A 27963-nucleotide genomic window follows, 5' to 3' on the forward strand; every position below is an offset into this window, starting at 1 on the left:
TGCAGTAATAGTGTTTGGACGGCTTATATGAGGAGTCAGGAGATGAAGAGGTCAGTATGAAGCAGAGCAAAATAAAAATGGGGATGGCAAGATATGAATGAATAAATAATAACTAATATACTTTTAATGCGTGTTTGATAAATGATTGATATCTGATTGGAGTATTGATTTGTATAGTTGACTTTGAACATGCAAAACTAATTGATTAATAATAATTGCTTCAACTAACTAACATACAAAACACTAGTCTTAAATGATTTTGCCATCCAATTATCGGGTGATGTGATCATGGTCATGATTATTAGCCTAGATTCCCGCATAGAGTCAGGGTCGGAGCCAGAGGTGGCAGACAGAATATACTCGTGTACGTTCAAGGCTGGACGACGAGTGCATAAGGAAACATGCCATCAATTTACACCCTATATGGTAGAGAGAGTCCTGCAAAAAGAGACATAAATAACACCAAGATAACATGGGAATAGTTACATGCAAAACACAAAATAAGCCGAACTAGGGTTGGACAATTAGAAAAATATTAAATAAATAGGTAGCAAAATAAGAAAATAAAATAAAATACGTGATAAATAGGAAACTATCAAAATAAAGCTTGGTACACGGATTTAAGACCTCTAACTATTTCTCGCCATTTAATATTTATTATATCAATATAAGTTAGAATTTTCAAATAAACTATTTTACTAAAATATTGTAAAGAAATTGGTAAGGACTTGAAAACAAAGAGTTACTTTGGGACCAGAATGAATGAAAATAGTAGTAGTGGAGACTAGAGAGTAAGAAGGGGGGTTAGTGAGTTAGTCAAGTAAAGATATACATACAGGTTGCTTTAGTAGTCGGTGCCCATGTTTCAACCACGTGCCTTTGTTATCAATGTCTGCGTATAACTCTCACTCGTCTTTTCTTTTGTACGTTCATTTTAAGATTAAGACGTCAACCGGTTCTTATCTATGTGTAGCTACCAAATTTAATTTTTACTTCTATCTTAGTAGTACTAAAATATGTGGGAAATTAAAATCGGCAGATGGGTGTGATATATCTCTTTTTTTTAATCATAATATTCTATTAAAATTTTTATTTGATGGGTGAAAATTTTCATAATTATATTTGTTCACCTATATATGTATTTAAAATGTTAGACTATATAATAATATCCTAACTTGGTATAAAACACTTCTTGGGATCTCAATTAGTAGTTTAAGCTTTTTATTGAGTTAATTCTTTAAGATGATATTTAGAACTTAGCGATATAAGAGATCACGGATTTAAATCTCAATTACCTCTCAATTAAAGTGGATACCCCAACGGTCTGGAATTAAGAGGGTATGTGTTACATCTACACTTATAGCTCAAAGGGCTCTCGTGTGAAGGGCATCTTCATCATCATCATCATACATAGTGTATCCCGCTCATAGAAAACTATGGTCAGGGTTTAGAGAGGGAAAAAAGACGACAATTCATACCCATAAAGAAAAGTACGGTCAAAAAGTCCTTCGACTCAAAAAGGTTTTCAAAGAAAGAGAAACCTACAACTTACAATCTACATTGACCATAAATAATAATCAAATAACTAAAAAGCTAATAAATAAAATATATACAAATAACTAAAGATATACATATACATAATGGTGGCAATAACTCACCTTATACACGCTCGTATGCACTCAATGTTTGTAATCTTTTCTTTTTTTGGTCATCTAAGAAATCATAGACCTCCCTAGAATAACTAGATAACAAGACAAAGAACAGCATTGTAAGGGCAAATCGCCTATAAGATGCACCAAAATAGTAAAATACCCAATCCAAGACACATCTTCAAATAACAAAAGACATGAATTGCAACATCCCAATAACCTCTCCTATAAATTTCAGTTTTAAAATATTATCGATTATTTGTTGGTATAATGAGAATTGGTCTTGTTTTAATTAGATTAAATATCACATTTTTCAGGTAAGATTAAAGGTTTAATTTTCATCTAAGTTTTCCTTCCCACGACTTACCTTATAATTAAAAAATTTAATATCAAAAATAAATCAATAAATAAAAGAGTAGTCATTTTAAGTCTTGGAATAGACAATATAAGTCATTGTTGAAGAAAGATTAAGGTTTGTTGTAGAGAATTTAAGCCTTAAAGTAGGAAATTTAACCCTTGAAATGAACATTTTAATGGTTGATAATTAATTAAAAAATAAAGTTGAAACTTACAAGTAGAATTTTTTTTAATCCTTAAAAATGACCCTTAGAAAACTTAAAATGAGGAGTTAGTAAATAATAATTTTAATTTTACTAATTCTTTGTTGAGATCGTCTCACTATGAGATGACTTTAATTGGGTCAACCCAAACTATTTAAATAAGAAACTGCTTCTTGTACAGGTTTGAATGAAATTTATTTTTTTATTTTTTTACTAAGAGACTGTTTATATGGGCCCGTCTCACGATGAGATAGTCCGGTACAAAATTTGTTGTTTTATTTTTTTATACTCCTTTGGTTTCTTAAAGAAGATCCCATAAATAATGTTCACGAGAATTAAGAAAAATAAAACCTTTTAGATACTTGAGATATTATTTTATTAAATGATAAATTTGATGAAGGAAAAGTTGGAACCAAAAATATTAAAAAATGATATTAAAAGAAAGTTAGTGGAAAAAATATGGGAATCACAACAAATAAAAAATTATTTTTATAAATTTAGTGGGAAACATGTGGGGACCTTAAAAAATATAAAAATATTAAAATATTAAAAATAAAATTAGTGGAAAATATGTGTGGACCATAAGCATTATTAAAATATTAAAATTAGGGGTATTCAAAACCGGATACCAAGTCGATCCAGATCCGGAAATCCGAGTACCCAGTTTTTCGGATACCTAAAAATATGACCCGATTTAAACCGAGTCGAGAAACGGATATCCGATTTTGTTTATTTCCTTAAACATGCGTTTTTTCTCTCTTAATCATCACATATAAATGAACATAATTTATTCTCTTACAAAATTGGTAGTTCATTGACGTATATTAAAAAAACTTAAGCTATAAATAATACCCAAATTAAAAAACTTAAGCTATATTTAAAAAAAAAACTTAAAATAACATAATATAGTAAAAAAACTTATAGAGAGTTATCCGTATCCGACTCGAATACCCGGTTTTGAAACCGGGTATATCCGGATTATTTGTATTATGTTAATTGGGTAAATTATTCGGTTTTTAAAACTGGATATCGAATAATTCGGGTCGGGTTTTCAAACCGGATATTTTTGTTCAAAATTTGTGATATAAATAGAAAGATTTTTTATGAGAAAACAAATAAAACACCTAAAATGAAAAGTGAAAATTTCTTTAAGAAAGGAAGGAGTAATGAATTGGGTTGGAGGTCGCACAAATGTGATGGTGTCGGCGAAGAATTTGCGTTGAACGCAAGTCCAGCAAATTCAAAACTTTAACGAAAAAATGAAATTGATAAGCTAAATTATTAAAAAAAAAGCACGAAATAAGGTGAAAATCAACTTATTTTCAAAAATAAGCGTCTAATTTCCAAATCCGAAGTTTAGATCTATTCGTAGTTTAGTAACTGCGAACAGTTGCTTAGTTTTTTAAAAAGGCAAAGAAGTTGTTCGTAGTCAGTAACTCTAAACAGAATCAAACCTCAGGTTTGGAAATTAAACACTTATTTTTTGAATATAAATTGATTTTTATCTTATTTCGTACTTTTTTTTTTAATAATTTAGCTTATGTATTTCATTTTTTCAACTTCAACACCACTTGGGAAGTTGGAACACGATAGGCCCAAAATAAAAAAATAAAGCCCATTATCAACCCACCAAAAACAATCTTCCGAAAGGATCAGAGTGCAGTAGTCAAGCAACACAAAATCATTAAACAATCTTCTTTTCTGTCAACTACAACCCTGAAAATTTGATGTGGGAACTCCATATCTTACATACTAAATCCAGATATTAGTACTTTTGCTCTTGAATTTGAAAAAAAATGGTGGGTATGTTGTAATGTTAAGGCTGTTGGCTCATCCAATATGGCAATGGCTGCTGCAATTGGAATTGGAATTGGTATTGGATTGGCTTCAACAAAACCTCTTGCAATTTGTCCTCCATTAATCTATTGTGTTACAAAGGTATTGTTTTTTTGCTCCAATTTCCTCCATTTTTATTAACCTTTTTGCAATTTCGATTTTTCAGTTTTTCTGGGTTGTATAAATTTCTTTGCTTTCATTGCAGCTTCCGCGTATTAGCTCTGTTTCTGCTGTTGAATCTCCTAAATCTTCTAATCCACCAGGTTTCTATCTCATTGTTTTGTTAGGGGGTGTTTGTTTTGACATAAAACATTTACTGTGGAAGTTTGCAACGGAAAATGCAAATGATAATTAGTTTTCTTTTGTTTGGTTTGGTGGAAATTGGAAAACTCTCGGAATGGAGGGTGGAGGAAAAGTAGGTTTTTTTTTTTTTTTTTGAGTAAAATGTTTACAAAGTGATGGAAAAAGCTTTCTTACTGAGTTTTCCATTTTAATCCCCTTATAACCAAATAAGGAAAATTGGAAAATGTTTTTGACAAACCAACCACACTCTTAGTGAACGAAAAATTGAAGTTTTTTTTTGATAATTTGTTGTGTTGGTGATGTTTGTGTTTTTTCAATGAAGGTGCTAAATTGAATGCACAAGATTGGAAGAAGTTAAGCTCTAAAGAATTGGGTATTACTAATTCCATGATTGATAAGCCTACTAGATTTGTTCTCAAAACCCTAAGGAAAAAGGGTATGTCATCTTTTTTTAATGCTTTAGAATGCTAAGTTCTTTGTTGATCATCTTTTACGCTATGTTTGGATAGGAGGAAACGGAGGGAAACGATTTAGGGAAGGGATTGCATTTCCCTCATTTGGATACCTATAGGTGAAGGGAGGGAAATCGAGAGAAGGGAATGGGAAGGAGGACAAAACAAATCCTTCCAACATTGGAAAGATCTGGAAGGAAAACTCACAAATCATCCCTCCCCTTCTCTTCGCCTTCCTCTCCTTGCAAAATTGTAATCAAAACATAACATTAAGCTTTCATTCTTCATTTGTATAGTTATTCTTCTATTTTTTATTTTTCAAGCTCTTGATTGCATGTGTGTTGCTCTATGAAGAATCAAAGTTGAAAGCGCAAGCCTCAAACAGGTTTAACAAAGAAAAACAAATGAAAAATATAATGCAAATGAACACAAGTGTTTATGAGGTATCTTGAATACCTCCCCCTCAAATATAGTTTATTATAATGAATTCAACAATTACAAGTATAATAAACCACCCTTATCTTGAGAACAATCTCTCAAGATCACAAATACTAAAGCAAAGTAAGAACACTCTCAAGTTTCTAACAATGCAATAGCCCTCTCAACAATATGTGTGTTTGTGGTGTGTGTTACTATGAGTAATGAATCCTATTTATAGGCAAAGTATTCATCACTCTTTGTATTCCCTCATAAATCACCATAAACTCACAATTAACATCCTAATTAACTATGACAATTAACCATAGTAATAAACATCACAATAAACATTACATTAAACCAAGAAGTAATGCTCTTATTCAATGTCTACACAGGAATTCTGACCAAAACAGAATCCAATGTAGTCTTCTGATCTTCCGCTCGACCCGAGCCACTACCTCGCTCGGTCGAGCGAGCTTCCAGAGAAGCTACTGACTTATTCTGCACATATTGCTCGACATGTTGCTCGACCGAGCCACCCCCGCTCGACCGGTCGAGCCACTCTTTGCTCGACCGAGCGGTTGTTCGAGCCACTCACAGTCAGCCTCTCTTCTTGTTGCTTTGATCAAACAACTCTCATCAACCGTTCCAAACCTTAAACCACCCATATTCGACACATCTTTATCGACCCTCTCTAAAGTACAAGACAAAGCATGTTCGACTATATGTTTAAAGTGAACGTCATCACTAAGATTATTGGCACTTGCTTTAACAAAAGTCTATACCGTTTCTTGTATGTTGCCTAAATGAATTTCTGGGCACCCACGCTGACAAGTTTCTCCCGTTTGAATCATCAAATGTCCATTGATATGATTGTGTTAATCTCCTATTAGTCCACAATGTGGGTAATTAAGCAAATTTTCTCACATAGGTTTAAGTTAGTTAATATTATATTGTTAATGGCCTCTATGTGTTGATATTATTAATGTGACAAATAATGTTAAATAAAAGAAGATAGGCTACGGGTGGGTACATCATATTGTCTCATGTATTTCTTCATTGTGAGGCGGCTAGTTATTGTTGGAAGTTGTTTCATTGTATGAAGAACATTGGTTTTGTCTATGGATGTGTTGAATTGGTTGCAAGTTCACTTTCGGAACTTGGAAAGAAAAGGAGAAGTTGCTATTGGACTAATGCTTTATGGTGTATGTGGTTGGCATAAATTTACACTTCTTGATTTCGTGTTTCTTTGATTCGAAATAACTTTTGATGTTGGTCTTTACTGGGAAGAGTGGGGACACCTTGTCTTATGATTATGTAATATGTTTCAATCTATTAACGATGATCCCTTTTTCTTATCAAAGAATAAATAATCAAATTTAATGGATAAAAACGTATTACATGATTATAAAACAAGGTGTCTTCGAGAGGTTTTACTGTTATTTTGAACTTATCCCAGGATATGAGGTATATCTTGTTGGAGGATGTGTACGGGATCTCATCTTGAAAAGAATTCCCAAAGATTTTGACATCATCACTACAGCTGAGCTAAAAGAGGTTAGTCTTGGAGGCTTAAGCCTTTCACTGTTTTTCTTGGCATGATAAACCTGTTTTATATAGAATATGTTCATCGTGTTAATTAAATAACCAATCAAGAAAACCAAATATAGAAATGCGAGTATTACCAAAGGAGGATGTGACTGTAATAGTGTCCAATGCACCTTCTCTTGAAATTAGCTCTTGGGGCTACCTATGAACAGTGCTTTTTTTCAAGCAATGAATTTTTTTTTTTTTGTGTGCTTTCTCATGCAAATATTAAGGACTAGATGGGAATATAATACTGTATTTTTAGGATAAAATTGGTCTGCTTCCTGTGGGGAAAAGTGATTGATTTTTTTCTTCTAAAAGTGATTTTCTATTCTGCTTTATAATCAGTGATTGGCCTGTATGTTACCTTCGATTGAATTTGCATGACCACAAAATGTAAGCTTGCTGTTCGCTTTTGTACTACTTACAGATTGTCCGAACCTTTCCTCGTTGCGAAATAGTTGGCAAGCGATTTCCTATCTGCCACGTGCATGTAGCAGATTATGTCATTGAGGTTTGTTATCCTAAATTGTAATAAATCCTCCATTGAAATTAAGAAAAAGGGAAAGATAGGGAATCTGTGTTAATTTTTACGGTCAGATATATTCATATTCCAACTTGAGGCACTTTGTTGTGAGAACAGGTGTCAAGTTTTAGCACTGTTGCAAGGAAGTCAAGGAGAAACTTCAAGAATCTTTCGAAAAGGCCTCGAGGTTGTGATGAGCATGATTATATTCGTTGGAAAAACTGTGTTCAACGGGACTTCACTATTAACGGGTTATGCGCCTGACTCTTGTAAATCAAATGTTGGAAATAACAAGTTGCTTTGCTTATCTTTTGGTAATTTTGTCAAGATATATTCACTATTAGAAAAACACTTTTTGCAATAAAAGTACCTTAAGGAAAAAAGTGGCTTAAAAGTAAAAACTACCTTGTTGATATACCTCTCATCAGATTTTGATGATTTGATAAAGAATCTGCGTGACCTGCACATGAACCAGGGACTAGGGAGGATCACAGGCAATTCAGCACGTTTTGCACCGCATCCACCCTAATTGGGGCAAGTATGATTGTAAGAGCATGAATTTTGAGGGTAGGGACCGACTATGGTGTAGATATGGATATAAAAAGTCTTACCCGCCATAGGTATGTAATGCATAGGGATTTAAGGTAATGCGCCTTAGTTGGGGGTATTTTAGAGATTTACTAGTTAGTAGTTTTTCTTAGGCAATAAGTCGATAGGGAGAAGAGAAACAAAGAAAGCATCCAGAAGTTATGTCATTCAGTTAGTGGGTTTTATACTCATTTTTCGGAGATCTCAGGCTTCTTGAACTGCTTGAAAACTATTCTATCTTTTAGGTTACAGTTAATATCAATATAGATTTGCATTTTACTCTCTATTTTACATAAGTAAGATAAATTTTCATTCTTCGGCCATTGTTATTCTAACGAACTAAAGTAGTGCAATTCCTTCATCGGTCATGTATTTTTCAGTCTACGACAGGGTAGTGGGTAGGTCATTGGTATGAGGGCATACCCGCCACATACTCACTTGCGCACCCTGGGCCCATACCCACCTTGATTTTTTTATATATATTTTCATTCTTTGTTGTGTTGCTCTTTTATTATAATCTTCATTTTCTTCATCGTTAGTGGGTATGAAGCGGGTATATGTTGGTGATGGAGTGATTATGTGGCAGTTATGGGTTGGAAAAAGGGTGTGTATAGGTTGGAGACTTGGTAGGTCTAAGGCATGTATGGCCATGATAGGGATACCTTATTAGATAGTTGATATAGATATAATTTTAGGGATCATATGGGTAGATGTGGGTATGAATCAGTATCCACCGTAGATGTTGGGTGGGTGACGACACTGACGAGCATGAATATTTTTTGTGGGTATGGGTATGGAGGAGGGACTCACATCCGCCAATCCTTATTTCCATCCCGACTCATGAACCCTTTTACGTCTTTTTGTTCGTCTCTTCATCTTTCCACATCTTTTTGTCCTCAATTTTCCCTTTCTCTCCCACACTGTAGTTTTTGCAGAGGCAGTCAGCTGCTCACAAAATTTGAACTTTTTAAATTTGAAATTTCTGTCAGTAACTTGCTTTTTGAACTCAGTCTTTGTTGACACTTTTCTAATCTCTTACTTTTGATCAATGCAGGCTGATGTTTGATCCTTACGCAAAGATAGTATATGACTATATCGGTGGAATTGAAGATATCAAAAAATCTAGGGTTTGCATCTCTCTCTTTCTGTCACACCTATTGTAGTTACTAAGATCTTATCAAATTCTTGTGCTTTTATAGGTGCGGACAGTTATCCCTGCATTTTCTTCTTTCACCGAAGACTGTGGTGAGCTTCATAATCGTTTATGCCTCCTATGTGGGAAGTTTGGAAGTCAAACTTGTTTGAGATTCTGAATCGTATAGCCTTCATCTTTTTCTGAAACACCATAATATTTTTGTCCACTATTCTATCTAACAGATACAATTCGGATTTCACAGCCCGTATTTTACGCGGAGTTAGAATTGCTGCACGCTTAGAGTTTAAGTTTACCAAAGATTTGGCCGTTTCTTTGAAAGAATTATCCTTCTCAGTTCTAAGACTGGACAAGGTATTTACACTTCATATTCTTTTATGTATTTGCTCTATCATGCTTTACACACATACAGTTTCACTAAATGCCGCAGGGAAGGATCCTTATGGAGATGAATTATATGTTGGCTTATGGATCCGCTGAAGCTTCTTTAAGGTTACTATGGAAGTATGGTCTTTTAGAGATACTCCTACCCCTACAAGTACGCATACTATTTCCATATTAGCACAAATTTTATGACTTTTCTTGTGGTATACGTCTTAATTATTGCAATTGATTGTTATTTTCGCCTACAGGCGGCCTATTTTGTCTCCCAAGGTTTTCGCAGGAAAGACAAAAGGTCTAACATGTTACTGGTAAGTGCAAAACTTTATCAATTTTCACCTGATTTTCTCAGAATTGACAGTGTAGAAATGCAATAATCAGTAAAAATCAATTTTTTCTACACTTAGAGAAATAACCCACATGTGATCACACATTAAAAAATTAGAGAGAACTTGACTAACATATAAGCTTGATGGGCTACTCCTCCTAATACCAATTGGTTTTAGGATGAAACCTCATCAAGTTTGTGTGCAACCAACTGTCCTCTTATGCAGGTCTTGTCGTGTAAAGCCCAATAACAAATTTATCATCTACTATTTGGAATTAGTTTTCTTTGGGCCGGCCCTAGATATTTTGGGGCCCTGGGCGAAATAGCACATGGGGACCCTTTTTCTTTAATTTATCACCTATATAGACCCTTCTACAACCATTAAATTTTGTTTTTTTTGACATGGGGCCCTCGGTGACAGCCCCTCTTGCCCACCCCTGGGACTCGCTCACTTGTTCTGCTTCATTTAGATATAAATGAACTTCCCACCATATTAATATTATTTCATTTGATATTATGAAGTTAATTCAATCTGCACAAGGATAGTTAGGTGATATATATGAATGGTAGTCAACTAGTCTCTTTTTTAGCATACAGTTTACCACATGACCTATCTAATAGAATGACTTCCCTGCAGTCTTTGTTTTCAAATCTGGACAAACTCCTTGCACCAGATCGACCATGCCATAGCAGCTTGTGGTAAGTAAACTTACGTTCTTTAATAACAGTTGCTTTATTGCCTTTCTATGGCATGGACCATGTGAGTGTGACTGTTGGTATTGATGCTTAAAGCGTGTTTTTTAGCTAAATATTTGTCAGTAAGTGAAATGGTAAATGCTCATGTGACTTGATCCCTTGTGCTCTAGTCATTTTAGTTTCTTTCGGTGAAATTCTGGACATTTACTATTGATGCTATTGACTATGTTATCAGCTTTTCTTAATGATTTAGTCAAGACGTTGAAATTATGATTGCGTTTGCAAACCCTATAACTTGCCTCGGGTTGGGCCAAATAAGAATTATGGTCAATTAAGAAGTGATATGTGATCAAGGTGACCTTGATCAACAAGATAAAAAAAAATTAGGTTTCTTAAAAGATGGCAGCGAGGAATCCTTCAAGTTGGCAATTCCTGGACGATTGCAGATTTGGTGCAAATATTGTGTTTTCTGATCAGGGATTATATATATATATATATATATATATATATATATATATATATATATATATAATATATAGCAAGATCAGGTGAAAACAACTCAAGTGGGGAAAACTGAAAACCAGACTAAGATATTCATATTTTGGCGAAAGGTTTACATACTATCTTATAGGGAGTATTTGTAAAGGAAAAAGTTCATATTATTTACAAAATCTCGACACTTTTCTTTTTAGTGCAAAATCTCGATTGACGCACAGGCACAAAACAACTTTTGTGATCAATGTGGATGGTTTCACGGTTGTCTTGGCCTATATTGCGGTTACGGTAAGATACAAATGTATGTTGGAATGTATGGAGTACCCATATGCCATATCATACCACCAACACGGCAAAACCATTTGTTTGAAGAGTTTTTTAAAATGTATTGTAAAGTTCGGTAATTGTAAGAAAGATTCATGCAATCAACACTTCTTTTTATAGGAGTATTCATCCGACTTGAGGCCATTCTGTATCTGAATTTTAGTATCACATTTCAGGGTAGGCTTATTAGCATTTCACAAAGCATTGGCTGACCAACCACGACATCCTTTAGTGATTGCTGCATTCTGCCTTGCCATCCACAATGGCGGTTCACTTTTAGAAGCCATAGCCATTGCAAAGAGCATCACTCGACCATATGATTCAACGTTCCACGAATTACTTCAACACGACAGTCAAACTATGGACAACGATTTGGCAAATGACGTAAAAGATCTTGCTGCTTCTGTTAAAACGGCATTGTGTCAAATGACTGACGAGACTATTGTCTCGAAAGCGATGGCAAAGTATCCAAAGGCGCCTTTTTCAGACTTGGTAAGACTTTTATTTTCAATTACTCGATGTCATAAAACGGTTAATATTTTCAATTACAGTTCTACCGAGCGGCAATCAGACCGGCTATGCTATATGGTACCGAATGTTGGCCTGTAAAGAAGATTTTTGAACACAAGATGAAAGTTACAGAAATGCATATGTTGAGGTGGATGTGTGGGCACATGTTGATGGATAGAATTAAGAACCAAGAGTTTAGGGACAAACTAGGGGTAGCCCCTATATATGGAAAAATGCTGATGATGATACAACGGGTATGATGATGATGATGTGAATTTGTTGCTGTCTTACAGGTATTCATATCATTAGCATTACAGTTGAGGACAGACGGTATATTCAGCTGTATTGTGAAGGGAAGGGGAAAAGGATTTGTGCCAAAGCTTGGAGCTGAGATCAACTACGAGTCGTTGGCTACTGGGAACTTACATGAAGTTCGATATTTGTTATCGAGAATTATTTTTGACACTATTTATCTTCCGTACTTGGACAAAAATGTTGAATAAATCAATTGAAAACTCACGTGAAGAATAGATTTTTTTGGTTGGTAGGAAACTCTATCAAAATATAGCCTTTTGATTATTTTATGTGAAAACTTTATTGATCAAATGGGGTAGACTCTAAGTGACTGACAATATTATATACTGATGATTGTGATGATGCATCATGCAGGTGCATTAGTCTCAAGTTTGACCACTTTACATAAAGTAATATTATTTTGAATATTTAATTAAATGGCAGATTCTGGAAAGTGGATCCCAAACAACTAATTAAATTCACGACGTTTTTTTATTTTATAAAATTAAATTAACTTGAAATGTTAAGAAGAATTCTACGTATCGGGTTGAGATGGTTTGCTGATAGAATCATGGTAATCATTTTTATTTAAATGGAACATGATAATTAATTTTTCTTCATTTAGGTTTATGGAAATTTTTTACCATATGTTTGGTTGTTGTATCTAAAGTACTTTGTAGTATAAATTTTCATAATATTTATTATGTTATTGACTCATTTTAATGGTAATGAATTGATCATAAAAATATTTTTTGTTTATAATTTTTTATTTTTACTTAATATCTGTAATGTATTTAAATGAATATTATAAAGAAAATGATATGGTTGAAGTAGATTAAGTATGACCATTAGACTTGTCAGAAGATTTTTCATCATAATTACCTTAATTTTTAATCACTAATTAGTAGTATAGAAACTCATGCCATGTACAAATTTATTAGTATAAAATATATGAAAATATAACTTTAAAGAATAATGCAAGTATATATTATCATGATTAAATTTATCAAATAAATTTTTTAAAAGCAAAAGGTAAAATGCTGAAATTTTTAATTATTTATCGAATACATCAGTTAAATGTATCAAATTCTAGGTTATAGAATTACTATAATAAATTTATATAAATACTCTATCCAATTTAGCTCAAAATTTAAAAAAATCAAAATCTAAATCAGATAAATATTGTTATGTAATCAACTATGATCCATTAACATAATTTCATTTGTCAAAGCTCCCGAAGAATGATACTCCCTTCTATTTACCACAACTGTCTTATTTGCTTATGCACTCTATCAAATGCATTTATTCAATCCTTAATATTTTGAATTGTGTATAATTAAAAATTATGGAACATTGATATGAACAATCCTCACATTAAGACGAATCAAACAAGATCCCGCTTGACTATGTTTCAATATATAAATTAGTAATAAAATACAAATTAAAAGCAAGAGATAAATAGTATCCAAAAACTAAATAGGATACTTATGATGAATAGGAGAAAATATTTGTTATTTTCTAATATTTATATTAATATGTATGATGCTAATACTGAGTATTAACCCGGGCGTTAGGGAAGGATGAGGAAAATCAATTTCCTTTTAATTTTCTATAAATTTTTTGCAAAGTACTTTCCACTTAGTTTTTATTTTAGTTCTCACAAAAGAAATGAGTATTTCCAGATATTTAATTCAGACTTGAGATGAAATTATAAGGTTAGAAAAAGTTGATTTCTTTTTCTAATTTTTAACTCAAACTTTAAAGCAAAATTGTAAACCTTTAATATTTGACTCTAAAAACATTTTTATTTTATGTAAATATTTTCGATACTTTTTTTTAACTTTTCAATATTTGTATCATCGCTTATTTAATATTTGTATTATTAAAGATATAATAATTTGTTGACCAAGTATAAAGGAAATAAAAAAAATTTCTTCAAAAATTAAATTATAAAATTAAGTTCAAAAGGGATCAGAATAATAATAGTTTAAAATTTTTGTTTTAAACTTTTAATTACAAAATAGATTAGGATAGGAGATCAATGACAATCGAATTTATATCTTATTCACAAAATATAGAAATAAATAAATAGTTAACGTTATTAATACCAAGACAATATCAATTAGAGGAAAATTAAAAGGAAATGACAATAAGTAGTGCCGCAGACAGTCAGCAACAAATACAAAAAACTGTCAGAAATATTAATTTTATAATCCGGATTGCTGACATGTACGGTCACGATCTAAAGTCACAAATCTAATGTCTTTTGATATTTCTTAATTTAAGCCTCTTACTCCTATTCATTTGCTCTCCGTTCTCTTACATGGTCAAATTGTGTATTGGCGATAACAAAATCATCATCAACGTCATATTCTTCCCCTTTCTCTCTACTATTAGTTCGTGTTCTCATTTCTTGGTCTGTAGTTTCATTGTTAATCTTCATCAACAACCGTGAAATCAACCATCAAATTTTCAGATCCGATTTGAAAAATAACAATTTTTTGCCATTTATTTTGATTTATTGGCAATATAAATAATCGATTTGCTTATTTAGTAAATATAACAACTTTTTCGAATTTCGAAAGCCTAAATTCGACGCTAATCCGTAGATCTGATCACAAACACATCGATTTCTTTGTGTTCCTGTGGTCTTAGAAACAATTTGGTGAATTAAAACTTAGATCGGGTTCAGACTCCGAAAAACCCTAGATTTGGTTTTATTGGCATGGGAAGTGATGTTAAAATGAAAGTGGGTTCAAATGAAGAAGGTGAAATTTCTGAAGAGAATGAATCTAAGTTGTGGAAACAACAATCCATCAACAAGACAGCGACGGCGGTGACGGAAACAACAACGGTAACTTCGGATTCATCGAATAACAAAGATAACAATCACAAAAACAGTTATTGGATGAGGGATCTGTATAAGTATTCATATCCAAGAGGATATGGAGCTGCCTCTGGTTTGTATAATTTAGCATGGGCGCAAGCTGTACAGAATAAGCCTCTGAATGAGGTTCTTGTTGAGCTTAAGAAAGATGATATTGATGAAAAAAAGAACAAGAACAATAACACCAATAGTAGTAGTGATGTGGATAATACCACTGATGTGAAAGAACAACAACAACAACAAGATGAACAACCAATGTTAGTAAATAGTAATGGTGTTGCTAGTAGTAATGAAGTTGCTGAGGTCGTTGATAGTGAAAAAGAAGAAGGTGAATTGGAAGAAGGTGAAATTGATTTTGATTCTGATACTGATAATAACAATAATCAGTTCAATAATGGTAATAAAGTTGAAGTTGGGTTTAGTGGATTTGAGATGGATGATGAAGAATTGGAAAATCAAGTGTCTTCTATTCGTAAAGTTCTTCACAATGTCAGTATTGCTGAAGCTAATAAGTAAGTCTATATCTTGATCTTTATATTTTTGTATATCTTCTCATATTGGAGGAATGATGAGTTAAAGTTTCTGGTGATGTTTAGATCATTTGATATTGTGTGCGCTCGATTGCAAAGTTCGTTGGAGAGTTTGAGACAGTTGGTATTGCATACATGGTTTCCTTCAAAGGATGCACTCATTCAACAATCTTTTGATGCTATTCTGTGTGTTTACTCTGTAAGAAAACGCTCATTTTTTAATTGAGGAATCAATTAACATGAATGTTGTTTTGAAATGTCATTGTGTCGATCTTTTTTGTCAGGTTTACACTTCTATGAGTGATACTATAAAAGATCAGAACAAGGATAGGATGTCAAGGTATTGTCTTGTTGTCTCAATTGCTTCTGTTACATAAGTGTACTGTACTCAATAAATGAGGGCATTTTTTATCCTCTCAATGATATTCATTTTTCTGTGTACAAATCTTTTGTGTAGGCTGCTTACGTTTGTCAAGAGTTTTAGTTCTGTTCTTTTTACACCAGAACAGAGAAAAGAGGTTGGTTCTGCTCAGTTGCATTGTTCTCCCCTGTTAATTGTAGCTATGAAATATCTTATATTTTTATATCCATATGGTTTGATTAGGTGGAAGACATGATTGCCGCTGTTAACCCACCTGTAGTTTCTGTTAAATCCAAATCCAGGAACAGGCAAGAGGAGTTGCCGGTTACAGAAAAGGCCATCCTCACTGATTTGAACACTTTAACTGTGAATACTGGTGATTATGGTTCGGACAATTTGAAAAAAAAAGGATTTGATTCGTCTGTTTACCAGGCTGAAAGAAAGAACAATGACATTCTATCAGATGCAATCAAACAATTTCAGTCTAATTCAAAGAATAGGAACAGTTTTGGTCCTCTGCTTGATCTGCATAAAGTTCATGATGAAGATAGTCTTCCATCGCCTACCAGTAAAGCAATGCCCCCCTCGCCTTTCCTTGAATCAGCTGCCCCCCCTAAGGTAGGGCATGCTTTGCAGAATCCTGGGGTGCATCCTTATGAGACTGATGCGGTGAAGGCTGTGTCAAGTTACCAACAAAGGTTTGGTCGGAGTACGTTCTTAGCAATGGATAGACTTCCTAGTCCAACTCCGTCTGAAGATGGAAATGATGGTGGTGCTGATGATAACAATGAGGAGATTTCGAGTTCTATAGCCCATAATTCTCTCAATAGGAATACAAATCCCTCAGTCGTGCTTCAATCAGTTGCTTCTTCTGCCGTTCAGACAACTAGTTCAACTGTACAACGCTTAGTCAGTGGTACTAATGCTGGAATTCCGTGTGCTGTGTCTTCTCCTTCATTGCGTGTTCCTGTGAAGAGCCGAGATCCTAGGCTTCGGCATCTTAATCCTAATTTTGGCTCGTTAGACCTTAGTTTTTGTCCCTCACCTCTGGTACCTTTTTCAGCATCAAAATTGGAGCCTCTGTCTGAGTTGATGAATCCCAAGAAAGTCAAGGCAGCTGAAGTTCCTATCTTGGATGGTCCTGCACTCAAGAGGCCACGGATTGTCCAGGAAAATGAAGCTAAGGTCACAAATGCAAATCCTGTAAAAACAGTGCTAGGAAGTACTGGAGTTGAGACTAGTAATATTCCAGGGTCGCAATTTGCAAGTAGAGGGCTCTTGGTGTCAACAAATGATCCTCGAAAATCATTAAGCAGTACTGTTTCCACCGGAATTACTGACATTAGTCCCAGTGTCACAGTGAATTCAACTACACAACCTGTAATGAGTATTAGTGGCACGCCTTCATTGCAGTCCCTGTTGAAAGACATTGCAGGAAATCCAGCAGCGTGGATGAATATTATTAACGAGCAGAAAAAATCCAGTGAACCTGTGCAGAGTGTATTACATTCAGGAAACTTAAAGTCAATACTAGGAGCAGCACCATTGCCTACTACTGCTGCCACAGTTTCACCTGGGGTGGTGCAGACGAGTGCAGGATTGCTTCAGGTTCCTTCTCAGCCAGCGGTCACGGTGAGCTTTTATGTTCTTTTGTTGCGTGATTTCTCAATTAATAAATTTGCCTTTTTATTTTTTGTATTTGAGCTCTGCTCATATGAGATGCTAGTCTTGGTTTTTTTCTGTGTGGATCATGGATGTATGTACATTAATGAGGTCTAGAAGATTATACACTCGTAGTAAGCATTTTTTGAATGGTTTGTTCTCAGTAAGCATGTTTTAGATGGTTTGTTCTCAGTAAGCATGTTTTCTGCATGTTTCTCTTGGTTTTTGTTCATTAGGGTTTATCTAATGTGTTCACAACTTATGTTCTTAGCCTTTCATTAAACACTAGTGTAGAAATCCGTGTAATTCACGGTTTTTTAAGCATCGACATATATAAACATATGATATTTAAAAAACAAAAGCGAAAGATATTATGTAGTAAAAATACTTAATTTTGACAATTATATGTATGAATTAACTCTATAATTTTGGAAATTGTCAGCAACATATTACGCACTATATTATATTCTCTAATTTACTCAATTTAACTATAAATAAATGCTAGTCAAAGATATTTAATGGTAGAGATATTGGTAAGATGCTCACATGTAAAATTGGTGTACTTGCAAAACCCACAGGATGAATCTGTAAAACTTCGCATGAAACCCAGAGATCCTCGCCGTGCCCTGCATCAAAGGACTGGAATTTCAGTGGCAGAGCAGCCTAAGTTGAATGGAGTCCACAGTGCAACAACACAGGGACTCCAGGACAATTTAAATTCCCAAAGGCATGCTAATGGGACAAGCTTAAGTGCGGCATCTGCTCAGACGCCAGCTTTACCTGATATTACGAAGCAGTTTACAAAGAATTTGAGAAATATTGCTGACATAATTTCTGCCCCTCAAACATCCAGCGTACAGTCTCCACTTCCAAAAAGTACTGCATCTGTGCAATCTAATTTGGATAGAGTAAGTGCTAGTTCTGGTGGGCTAGTAAATACTGCTGATCAGCGTACTGGCTCTGGATTGAAGCCTGAAGAAGTTGCAACTGGTCGTCCACAATGGCAGAACAGTTGGGGAGATGTTGAGCATCTTTTTGAAGGATATGATGATCAGCAGAAGGCAGCTATACAGCAAGAGAGAACTAGAAGGCTTGACGAACAGAAGAAAATGTTTGCTTCTCGTAAATTATGTCTTGTGTTGGACCTGGATCACACGCTTCTTAATTCAGCGAAGGTGAGTTTCATGTGATGCTATATTTCTAAGACTCAGCTAGTGTAATATTATTGGAATATATGCTGAATTTTTCTGGAACTTATTCCTTACAGTTCACTGAGGTAGATCCTGTGCATGATGAGATCTTGAGAAAGAAAGAGGAGCAAGATCGTGAAAAGCCTCGGAGGCATCTCTTTCGTTTTCCTCATATGGCGATGTGGACGAAATTGCGACCCGGTATTTGGACTTTCTTAGAGAAGGTATGTATGTTTCAAATATCATTAGTTAAGATCTGCCTTGTGGTTTGGGATTTGAGTTCCTTCATGGACTGAATCACTCTTCCTGATATTACAGGCAAGTAAGCTTTATGAATTACATCTTTATACAATGGGTAACAAGTTGTATGCCACTGAGATGGCCAAAGTGCTTGATCCAAAGGGAAGTTTGTTTGCTGGCCGAGTTATCTCACGGGGTGATGATGGGGATCTTTTTGATGGTGATGAACGGGTCCCCAAGAGCAAGGATTTAGAGGGTGTTTTGGGTATGGAATCTTCTGTTGTAATAATAGATGATTCTGCCAGAGTTTGGCCACATAACAAGCATAATTTGATAGTTGTGGAAAGGTTAGTAGGGAGTACAAGCTGTTCAATGTCCCGTTGTGCTTTCTAGATCTGTTTTTTTGCCTTCGATATAGTGTTTTCCTATGTATCAACCTCACTTAGCCTTTTGCATGCAGGTATATATATTTTCCTTGTAGTAGGAGACAATTTGGGTTGCAAGGACCTTCACTTCTTGAGATTGACCATGATGAGAGACCAGAAGAAGGAACACTGGCATCATCGTTGGCAGTAAGTTTTTAATTAGAAGTATCTTGAGATTTTAGTGTGTATTTTAGCATTTGGCAAAGGTAAGAGAGGAAAGACACTGGGAGTTAAGGGGAAGTAAGGAAAGATTGGGCTTTCAGTTTGTTCCCAAATCTCTCAAGTGGAAGGATTTGGTGTATTGAAAATGATTCCCTGTCATTCACTCCTTTTCCTTCTTCATTCTGTATTCAGAAAATGGAAACTAAAACCCTCACTCTCATCACTTGGTATTTGTATTTGAGACAGGAAAGGCTTTCAGATGTTCTTATGTGCCTTTATGTGAAACAGGTTATCGAAAGAATACACCAAAACTTTTTTGCTCACAAGGCCCTAGATGATGTGGATGTGAGAAATATATTGGCTTCCGAACAGCGAAAGATTTTGGCAGGTTGCCGTATTGTATTCAGCAGGGTTTTTCCTGTTGAGGAAGCTAATCCTCATTTACACCCACTTTGGAAGACGGCACAGCAATTTGGTGCTGTGTGCACCAATCAGATTGATGAACAAGTCACCCATGTAGTTGCCAATTCTCCAGGGACTGACAAGGTATATCTATTTTGCATTGAAAACTAGTGCTTGATTGTCAGATTGCTTAAGAGGATTTTCTTTTGCGTATTTGGTTCATTCAAGCAAAATTATGTGTTTCTTCCCTAGTTGACTTCCATTTCAATTAGTAAGTCCTGATTGGTTCATTACTTAACAGGTTAATTGGGCTCTATCAACTGGAAGATTTGTTGTGCATCCTGGCTGGTGAGCATTCCTGTCTTACTACCCTGCCTAAGTCATATTATAAACCTTTGTTATGATTATAATGTAAATTCCTATACTTCTAACTGCATAACAGGGTTGAAGCGTCTGCATTACTTTATAGAAGGGCAAATGAACAAGATTTTTCCATCAGTTCCTAAACAATTACAATCCGTCCTGCCCTGGTCATACAAACACCATTAAGTTCAGGTGTTTTAAACTTCTGGAATCAGGGCTGGGGAAACCAGAAACTTCTTTCATATTTTCTGGGAAAATCTAATCTCAAACCCACCCTTGCTAGTGATGGTCCAAATGTAGTTTTGATGGTGAGGATCAGGCCTAGCTTTCATCCCTTAACCTTTCGCTATGCATTTGTGGTCGTGTGTCGCTCCAAGAATTGGGTTGTGGAAGTATATTCTTATAGGTACACTGGAAAAGTTTTGTGGTTGTGTTAATAGTTTGGAAAGGATTCTACAGCTAAAGGTCATTCCATTTTTGGGATTATACTTGGCGTTGCATGGGATAATGGTCGTTGCTCCAACAGTTTTGAGAAGGTAATTGGAGGGAAACCAATGTCATGGGTCTAAAGAGGATGATTAGGACCAATGTCGAGCATTTCTGGTATGTGGTGTCCCCTTGCGGGGCTAAGGGATAAGCTGGGACGTTTTTATTAGTCGTGGTTGCGTAGAAAAAGCGTGATTTTTTGGCAACTTTGCCCTAAAAGATTCAAGAGGCAAAGTCGCCAAGGCTGGACAAAGTAATTGTGTGTGGAAGCCGAAAATATTAATCTTTATAACTAACCATTAACACAAGAGAAAAAATTGAGGGAGGAATGTGGACTTAAAAAGAACTTTTTGACCAAAATTGAAGAAATACCATTCAGATTACCGTAGTCTAAACCAGTTACGAGTTAGACGACTGGTTAGGTTGTGTGTCATATAATTTCAATATGCAAATATGTCGGTCTTGTTGAACTCCCAATCTAATTAACCTCATTAGAGGAAAATCGGCAAGTAGGATCGTGTTGATCAGTCTGTTCCTTGGAAGCCTTTATATCACCCAGAATATGTAGCAATAGCTTCTGTGACTTCACATAAATCCGCCTCATAGAACTACTACAAATTCTACAATACTACAAGTAAAAGTATTCTTAATTTGGCTCCCAAATTCGACCTCTTATTATATTAGGTTATGACGTGAAAAAGTAGTATTAGTTATTGAAGAAATCTGCATTTGTGATTTAAATGGACAAAATTTAATGAATTGTTTCTAGTTTATGAAACTCATTCTGAAATTTTCATGTCAGCAGACACCAAGTACTCAAAAAATCTAGGTTTCTTTTAATTCCCTAAAAAGAACACTTTACACCGGTGTGGTGTTTACTTCATTTACACTTTTCCTGATTTGGTCACCTGCCACATGACCATTAATACATCTAATTAGCAGTACACATGGTTAGGGTTAGGGAGTATATTTTAAAATAGAAATTTTGCAGTAAGAGTGAATTAAAATAGAATTGTTAATAAAAACATTAGGATTAGGGAAATATAAAAATTAATAATTTGATATTTTTAATATTTATGCTGGAGAAAAAATTATTAAAATTCACAAGTGTAAGAAAGAAGCTTGGTAATTGCTGTGGGACTGGAAACTATGAAAGTCGAGTATCTTGGTGATGATCCAAATTGGAGGTGTGGCGTGCATTTCAGGCGTGCACATTCTTCATTCTTTAATCCATACTCCCTCCATTTTTTCTTGGCATACCATTTAAAGCACGGGTACTAATTTAAATTAATTTAATTCTATATATTTAAAAATTATTACTATGATTTTATCAATAAAATTAATATTAAGATGAATTAAATAAGATTTTTTATTATTTTTAGTTTATATATTAAAAATAGAATATAAATTAAGCTTGATGGATAAATTATGACAAAAATCAAATTGGACTCATGAAATAATGGAGGGAGTAATATTTTTGACCTATTAATTATTTATTGGACTTAAAATCGACTTGAAAAATTGATTGGGAATTAATGGTTTAGAATTTATGATTTAAAATTTTATTGATTCAATTTTATATACATATAAGATAGTTTAAATCCTTTCAAACAAATAGTTTAAATTTGACAATAAATTCACATCATCTGTATTTTTATATTTTATATTAAATCGTGACAATTTGTTTAGGGCTTAATGTTTTTTAATCAATTTATATATATTGAATTATCTTTCTTTGTTGAATTTTTTAAAGTTGTAAATAAATCAATATTTAAAAAACATTTAATTTAACAAAATAGAATAAAATAAGAATGTATGATTTTTTTCAAATTTTAAAGTATAATAGAATTTGAAAAATATTTGACACATAGAGCTAACTTTTAACATAGTAATTGCTTTTAAATGATCAGATTTAAAAATTGGTCCTTGGATATCTAACTACTTCTGTAGAGTTTGTGCCACATTTTAATATTCCATTAACGTGAGAAATTACAATCTAAGGTATTGCCAGGTATCGTTGTATTTTTAAAATAAAAAAAATAAAACTTGTTTGCCAAATAAGTTTTTATGAACAAATCTTTTATCATATCCGCAAAATAGTATAAATCAGATAAAGTTTCAAAAAGTTTATTTATATCACAACAACAAAAGATGGTCATTGGTTAAAAATATAGTTAAATTTATCAGACGATTAAATTTGATTTTAATTTAAGGGTATAGATATTATTTGTTGAATCCTAACGAATTAAAAATAAATTTTGACCAATAAAAAGCATTTGTATGGATATAGTTTTTTTGAGAATAAATATGATATATAAAGTCAAGGTCGACGTATAGACTTGATTCAATTCAAATATATTACCTATTAATACATTTTTAAATCTAGATTAGACCTTTTTAACAGCTAGGTGTTATTTTTTAACATGATGGGTCGAGAATCAAGATCATGTTGTGGTTTGATAAAAAAAAATATTGGATTAGTAGTTGATAAGTTTAGACCATCCCAACAAAGATCTATCAAGATGTTCACAAATCGGCTTACAAGCCACGTTTCTTTTAAAAAAACCATATCATCCAAATTTTTAAACAAAAAGAGGAGTATATACAATTTATGTAATAATTTTTTTTATTAAAATAATTTCTCATAAAAAAAAAATCCAAATTTATGGCTTTTATGACTTCAGCCAAGACATAATATAAAATTTAATTGTAAATGTTGTACCTGGTAAAAAAATTGACAAATTTGGAAATATAGATTAAAAGAGTTGGATTTAATTATTTATTCAATTACATATGAATATAAAAAGAAATTAGTTGGTTAGTTTTTATTTTGTCTTATTTTATTATAGTATGATTCACTTAAGAAATGTCAAAAGGAAAAAAAAAAAAACTATTTAGTGTTTGGCCAAGCTTTTATAACAACTTCTGCAATAGAAAAAACCAAAAAATTTGGCTAAACACTGTATTTGTGAGAAGTTAGAACAATTTTAAATAAAGCTATTAACAACTTCTACAAGGATTATGAGGAGAAGCTACAAATTGTAACTTCTCCTCCCAACTTCTCAAAGAGCTTCATATTTTTCTTATTTTATATCAAAAAAATTCTTATATTTTCTGCAACTAACTGAAAATCTTTTTTATTACTTTTTTTTCTTTCCCCACATTTTCCTCCTAAATTCAAAATTTTCTACTTTATTGCATAATTATTTATTTGTTATCACAACCAACATCCCAATTAATTTGAGTAATTCTACGTTTATTGAATATTATGCGATCAAATTACCAAAATTTCATATATGTTTTATCTTTAAATTTATTAACACAATTAAATATGCTTCTCTGTATAATAAATTGTCAAATTTGAGATTTATTTTTATTTTCAATTACTTTAGTGTATTTGAATTTTTTTTTTGTAACATTATAGTGATTATTTTTTAGTGTATGTTATATGTTTTTGGGTATTTCTCTTAAAATCAATGCTTTGTGACTTAACTCGACTATTTTTTAGTGTATGCTATATGTTTTATGTTTTTTCATCATATAACAACACTAACTTTAAGTAAACATAGGAAAAAAAAAAAGGCTAAACACATAAATTGTTTTTGTTTCCCAAAAATTCTTTTTAAAAATATGAGGCTAAACACATCTGTTTCTAAAAAGTGTTTCTCTAAAAACAGTTTCTAAAGAATTGCTTTTAGCAAATAAAAGTTGATTTCCAAAAGTTTGACCAAACATTTAGTCAACAATTTATGCTTATAACATGAATTGGTTGCTTAAGTTTTATTTTACCTTATTTTATAAATGGAAAAAGGCAATTGAATATAATTATATATTAAAAAATTTAGTAAGAAAAAAATAAAATTATTAAATTTACATCTTATGCTTATAAGATGAATCAGTTCCTTAGTTTTTATTTTATTTATTTAATTTTATAAATTAAAAAATATTTATCGACAATTTGGGCTTATGAAAGAGAATTAGTAGTTAGTTTTTATTTTTTTTATTTTTAAAATTTTATTCACTTAATAATTGTCAAAAAGGGAAAAACAATTTTTTTTTCAACAACTTAGGCGTATCAAATAATTATTTCTCAGTAAAACATGAAAATAAAATACAATTATGTATGAACTTGTTCATTGTTACTAATAGAGGGTTTCGTTTGAGTTATTAGATCGAATTTTAGGTCAGATGGTAAGATGGAGTCAGGGACTCAGAGAGGTTGGGTTTTACATGTCCTCCATCACGATGACCCCCTACTGCTTTCCTTTAAAACTAGGTTGGATTTTTGGTTACATCGATCTGATGGTAGGGATAAAGTTAGAGAGGTTGGTCGGTGGTCGCGTAAGGGTGTGGGGTATAGTTGTAGCCTTGTAAGGGTGGTGGTTCATAAGGGGAAACACGATGGTGGTTTGTGATGACCATCGACATGGTGGTTATGGACGAAGTATGCTGACGGTGGTCGGTAGAGGTAGTGAGTGGTGCTTGGAAGGGCAATAGTGCAATGGGTGGTGGGATTAAGTGGTGGGATTGTCTGCGGTGGAGTGCTGGGGGTGGGTAGCCCAATGTTACCGTTGATAACCTAACATGATTGCTATGAGCAAAAAATCTCTTGGGCTTATTGAAAAATAAATAATAATTAAATTTATTTAATAATAAATAATAAGTGAATTTATTTTTTTTTGGAAGAAAGAAAATTCCATTAATTCCAAAAACCAAGACAAATACAATCAAAAGAAAGCCAAGGATAGCCTCAAGAGAAAATTAATGGACTACTAACAAATCTTGGTATAATCTAGTAGTCATTGGGAAGAGACTTTTAATACGGGAACAAATACTATGCTTGAACTCTTTAACGACAGCATTCGGTGTAGGAACAAAAGACTGCCAAACACAAGTATTCCTAACCTTCCAAATCAGATAAACCAGGCTACAAATGGAGGCGATAGCTAACTGCTTCTTGGGTTTTAAAACTTTCTAAGAGCCAGGGTATATGGTAGAAAGTTTCCTCATACAAAGTCGAATTCCCAACCATGCCGAAAGAAGAGACAAGCAATAAGAGCTAAACTTACATTCAAAGAATAAGTGCTCAATGGATTCTTTATTAGCATGGCACATACGACAAGACTCATCATCAAGAACACCCATAATCTTTAATCTATCTCTGGTCTTCAACTTATCAAGCATAGCTAACTAAAATATGTATCTATGCTTTGGGATTGAAGCACACGACCAGACCATTCTACTCCATTTAACTGATTGAGCTGTGCCAATAAACTCCTTGTACACATCCCTGATCACATAACTATCTTTGTTAAGAAACATGTGCAACTGTTCCTTAACCTTACACAATTTCCTAAGTGCCCAGCTAGCTGTTGGAGGAGGGTTAATAGCCGCCAGTCGACACCTTTGGTGTATACACCATAGACCCAACGAACCCACAGAGATTCGCTCAACTTACTAATATGCCAAGCCGTTTCCTAATAGCAACCACATTCCAAACTTCAAGGTTTCTAATACCCAAGCCGCCCTTTTTTTTAGGTCTACAAATGTGTTACAATAAACTAAACCAGGTTTAGTATTGCAATAATCAACATGCCACAAATATGGCTCTACAAACAGAATTAACCTTCTTAATCACCATTTTAGGTGAAATGAAGATCTGACACCAATAAGTTGTTATACTCATCAGAACAACATTGACTAATTGAAGTCTAGCAGCATAAGAAAGATTTTTCACCTTCCATCCTCTAATTCTAAAGGCCATTTTGTCTACCAGTTGATCACAGTCAGCAATGGAGAGCCTCTTAGAGTTGAGAGGAATACCCAAATAATGAAACGGGAGTTTACCCAAAGGGAATTGAGTAGAATCCAAAATGATCTTGAAACAGTTATAAAAACGTCTTTGTTAAAAATTACTATTTTAATAAATACAATGAGTTTGTCATTTTAAAAGTAAAATTTTACTACGATTTTTAGATATTAGTTTCATTATTTGTGGGGATCAAATAAATTATACAACGGAAAATATGGGTGTATTATCCATCTCATACTTTAATGAGTATGAGTATGAAGTTGAGTCACCTGTAATTTTGCCACGTAATTTATGATTCATCAAGCTAACTCCTTATTTATAAACCTGTACACTCCCTTCCCCTTACTCCTTCACTTTCAATTAGAGTAAAATTCTGAAAATTTATCATCTTTCAAAGCATAAACTTAAAATCTGAAAATTTGATGTTTGCTTTTCCATTGTAGAAGAAGGAGAACACATTTAGTACTATCACCATCTCCATCTTTTTTTGGTGTTTGAAGTTGGATTTTGAATTTTGATTGAAGAATTGCTCATCAAGGTGATCCACAAACTATTTTATTTAAGTATAAATTGAATGTTTTAAAGTAGTTTTATGTTCTTAAGTATAAACAATGATTGTTGATTTTAGGTAGTAGTTTAGTATTCATGGTTTAATTTGGGTCTTTAGTTCAAATTTAAGCATCAACTTGAGTGTAATTGGAGTATATGAGTTCAATTGGTAATTGGGTTCTTGCTAGTGTTGATTAGTATTGGTTATTTGGGTTATTTGATTTCTAGTATAAAACTTGGTATTTTGGATTTTGAAATTTCAGTTTGAAACTAAACTTTCTGTTTTGGCATTTTAGGGTGGTTCTGATTGTTTTTGGGTTCTAGTGTGTTATGACATTTGTAGAGCTTCGAATCACGGTCGCGTGGGCACTTGAATCGCCCCAAAATGAGTTCGTATGAGGGAGTTATGTCCAAAATACTAGTAGGTTGTCATGAAAATCGACAATGAGGTTTCTGTTTTATTCTGTCCGAACCTGTGTTGCTGTTTTTGAGACAGTTAGAGTCGTTTTGGGGTTCTGGTATCTTCATGAGATTTGTAGATCTTCAAGTCATAGTCGCATGGGCACTTAAATCGCAACAAAATGAGTTCGTATGAGGGAGTTATGTCCAAAATACTAGTAGACTATCATGAAAATCGACAATGAGGTTTTTGTTTTGTTCTGTCTGAACCTGTGTTGCTGTTTTTTAGATAGTTAGAGTCGTTTTGGGGTTCTGGTGTCTTCATGAGACTTATAGAGCTTCAAGTCGCGGTCGCGTAGGTACTTGAATCGCTCTTAAATGAGTTCGTATGAGAGA

The 27963-nt window shown here is 33.5% G+C and overlaps 2 protein-coding genes across 2 annotated transcripts; both read left to right on the forward strand.

Annotated features, from left to right (window-relative positions):
• The first annotated feature begins 3768 nt into the window (after positions 1–3768).
• On the forward strand, positions 3769–12411 carry LOC130807943 (uncharacterized). Its single transcript, XM_057673351.1, has 14 exons — positions 3769–4147; positions 4251–4308; positions 4671–4784; positions 6677–6774; positions 7235–7318; positions 7448–7581; positions 8973–9045; positions 9118–9163; positions 9316–9425; positions 9502–9609; positions 9704–9763; positions 10418–10479; positions 11472–11787; positions 12099–12411. Exons 1-14 carry the CDS (start codon positions 4049–4051, stop codon positions 12306–12308), a joined length of 1572 nt encoding a protein of 523 aa, XP_057529334.1. The 5' UTR covers positions 3769–4048; the 3' UTR covers positions 12309–12411.
• A 2000-nt stretch (positions 12412–14411) lies between these two features.
• LOC130807842 (RNA polymerase II C-terminal domain phosphatase-like 3) lies at positions 14412–21608 on the forward strand. The gene is made up of 12 exons (XM_057673201.1): positions 14412–15498; positions 15583–15715; positions 15801–15856; positions 15974–16034; positions 16121–17509; positions 18118–18714; positions 18807–18953; positions 19048–19316; positions 19430–19541; positions 19845–20102; positions 20260–20306; positions 20401–21608. Exons 1-12 carry the CDS (start codon positions 14825–14827, stop codon positions 20462–20464), a joined length of 3807 nt encoding a protein of 1268 aa, XP_057529184.1. The 5' UTR covers positions 14412–14824; the 3' UTR covers positions 20465–21608.
• Positions 21609–27963: the final 6355 nt, after the last annotated feature.

Source organism: Amaranthus tricolor, chromosome 3, assembly GCF_026212465.1.
Source record: "Amaranthus tricolor cultivar Red isolate AtriRed21 chromosome 3, ASM2621246v1, whole genome shotgun sequence".
NCBI classification, from domain to species: domain Eukaryota; kingdom Viridiplantae; phylum Streptophyta; class Magnoliopsida; order Caryophyllales; family Amaranthaceae; genus Amaranthus; species Amaranthus tricolor.

Coding starts and splice junctions, on each gene's coding strand:
- LOC130807943 (XM_057673351.1), top strand. CDS start 4,049: ATGGCAATGGCTGCTGCAATTGGAATTGGAATTGGTATTGGATTGGCT. Junction 7,319..7,447: donor TAGCAGATTATGTCATTGAG/GTTTGTTATCCT, acceptor TTGTGAGAACAG/GTGTCAAGTTTTAGCACTGT. Junction 9,764..10,417: donor AAAGGTCTAACATGTTACTG/GTAAGTGCAAAA, acceptor ACTTCCCTGCAG/TCTTTGTTTTCAAATCTGGA.
- LOC130807842 (XM_057673201.1), top strand. CDS start 14,825: ATGGGAAGTGATGTTAAAATGAAAGTGGGTTCAAATGAAGAAGGTGAA. Junction 17,510..18,117: donor CTTCTCAGCCAGCGGTCACG/GTGAGCTTTTAT, acceptor CAAAACCCACAG/GATGAATCTGTAAAACTTCG. Junction 19,542..19,844: donor CACTGGCATCATCGTTGGCA/GTAAGTTTTTAA, acceptor TATGTGAAACAG/GTTATCGAAAGAATACACCA.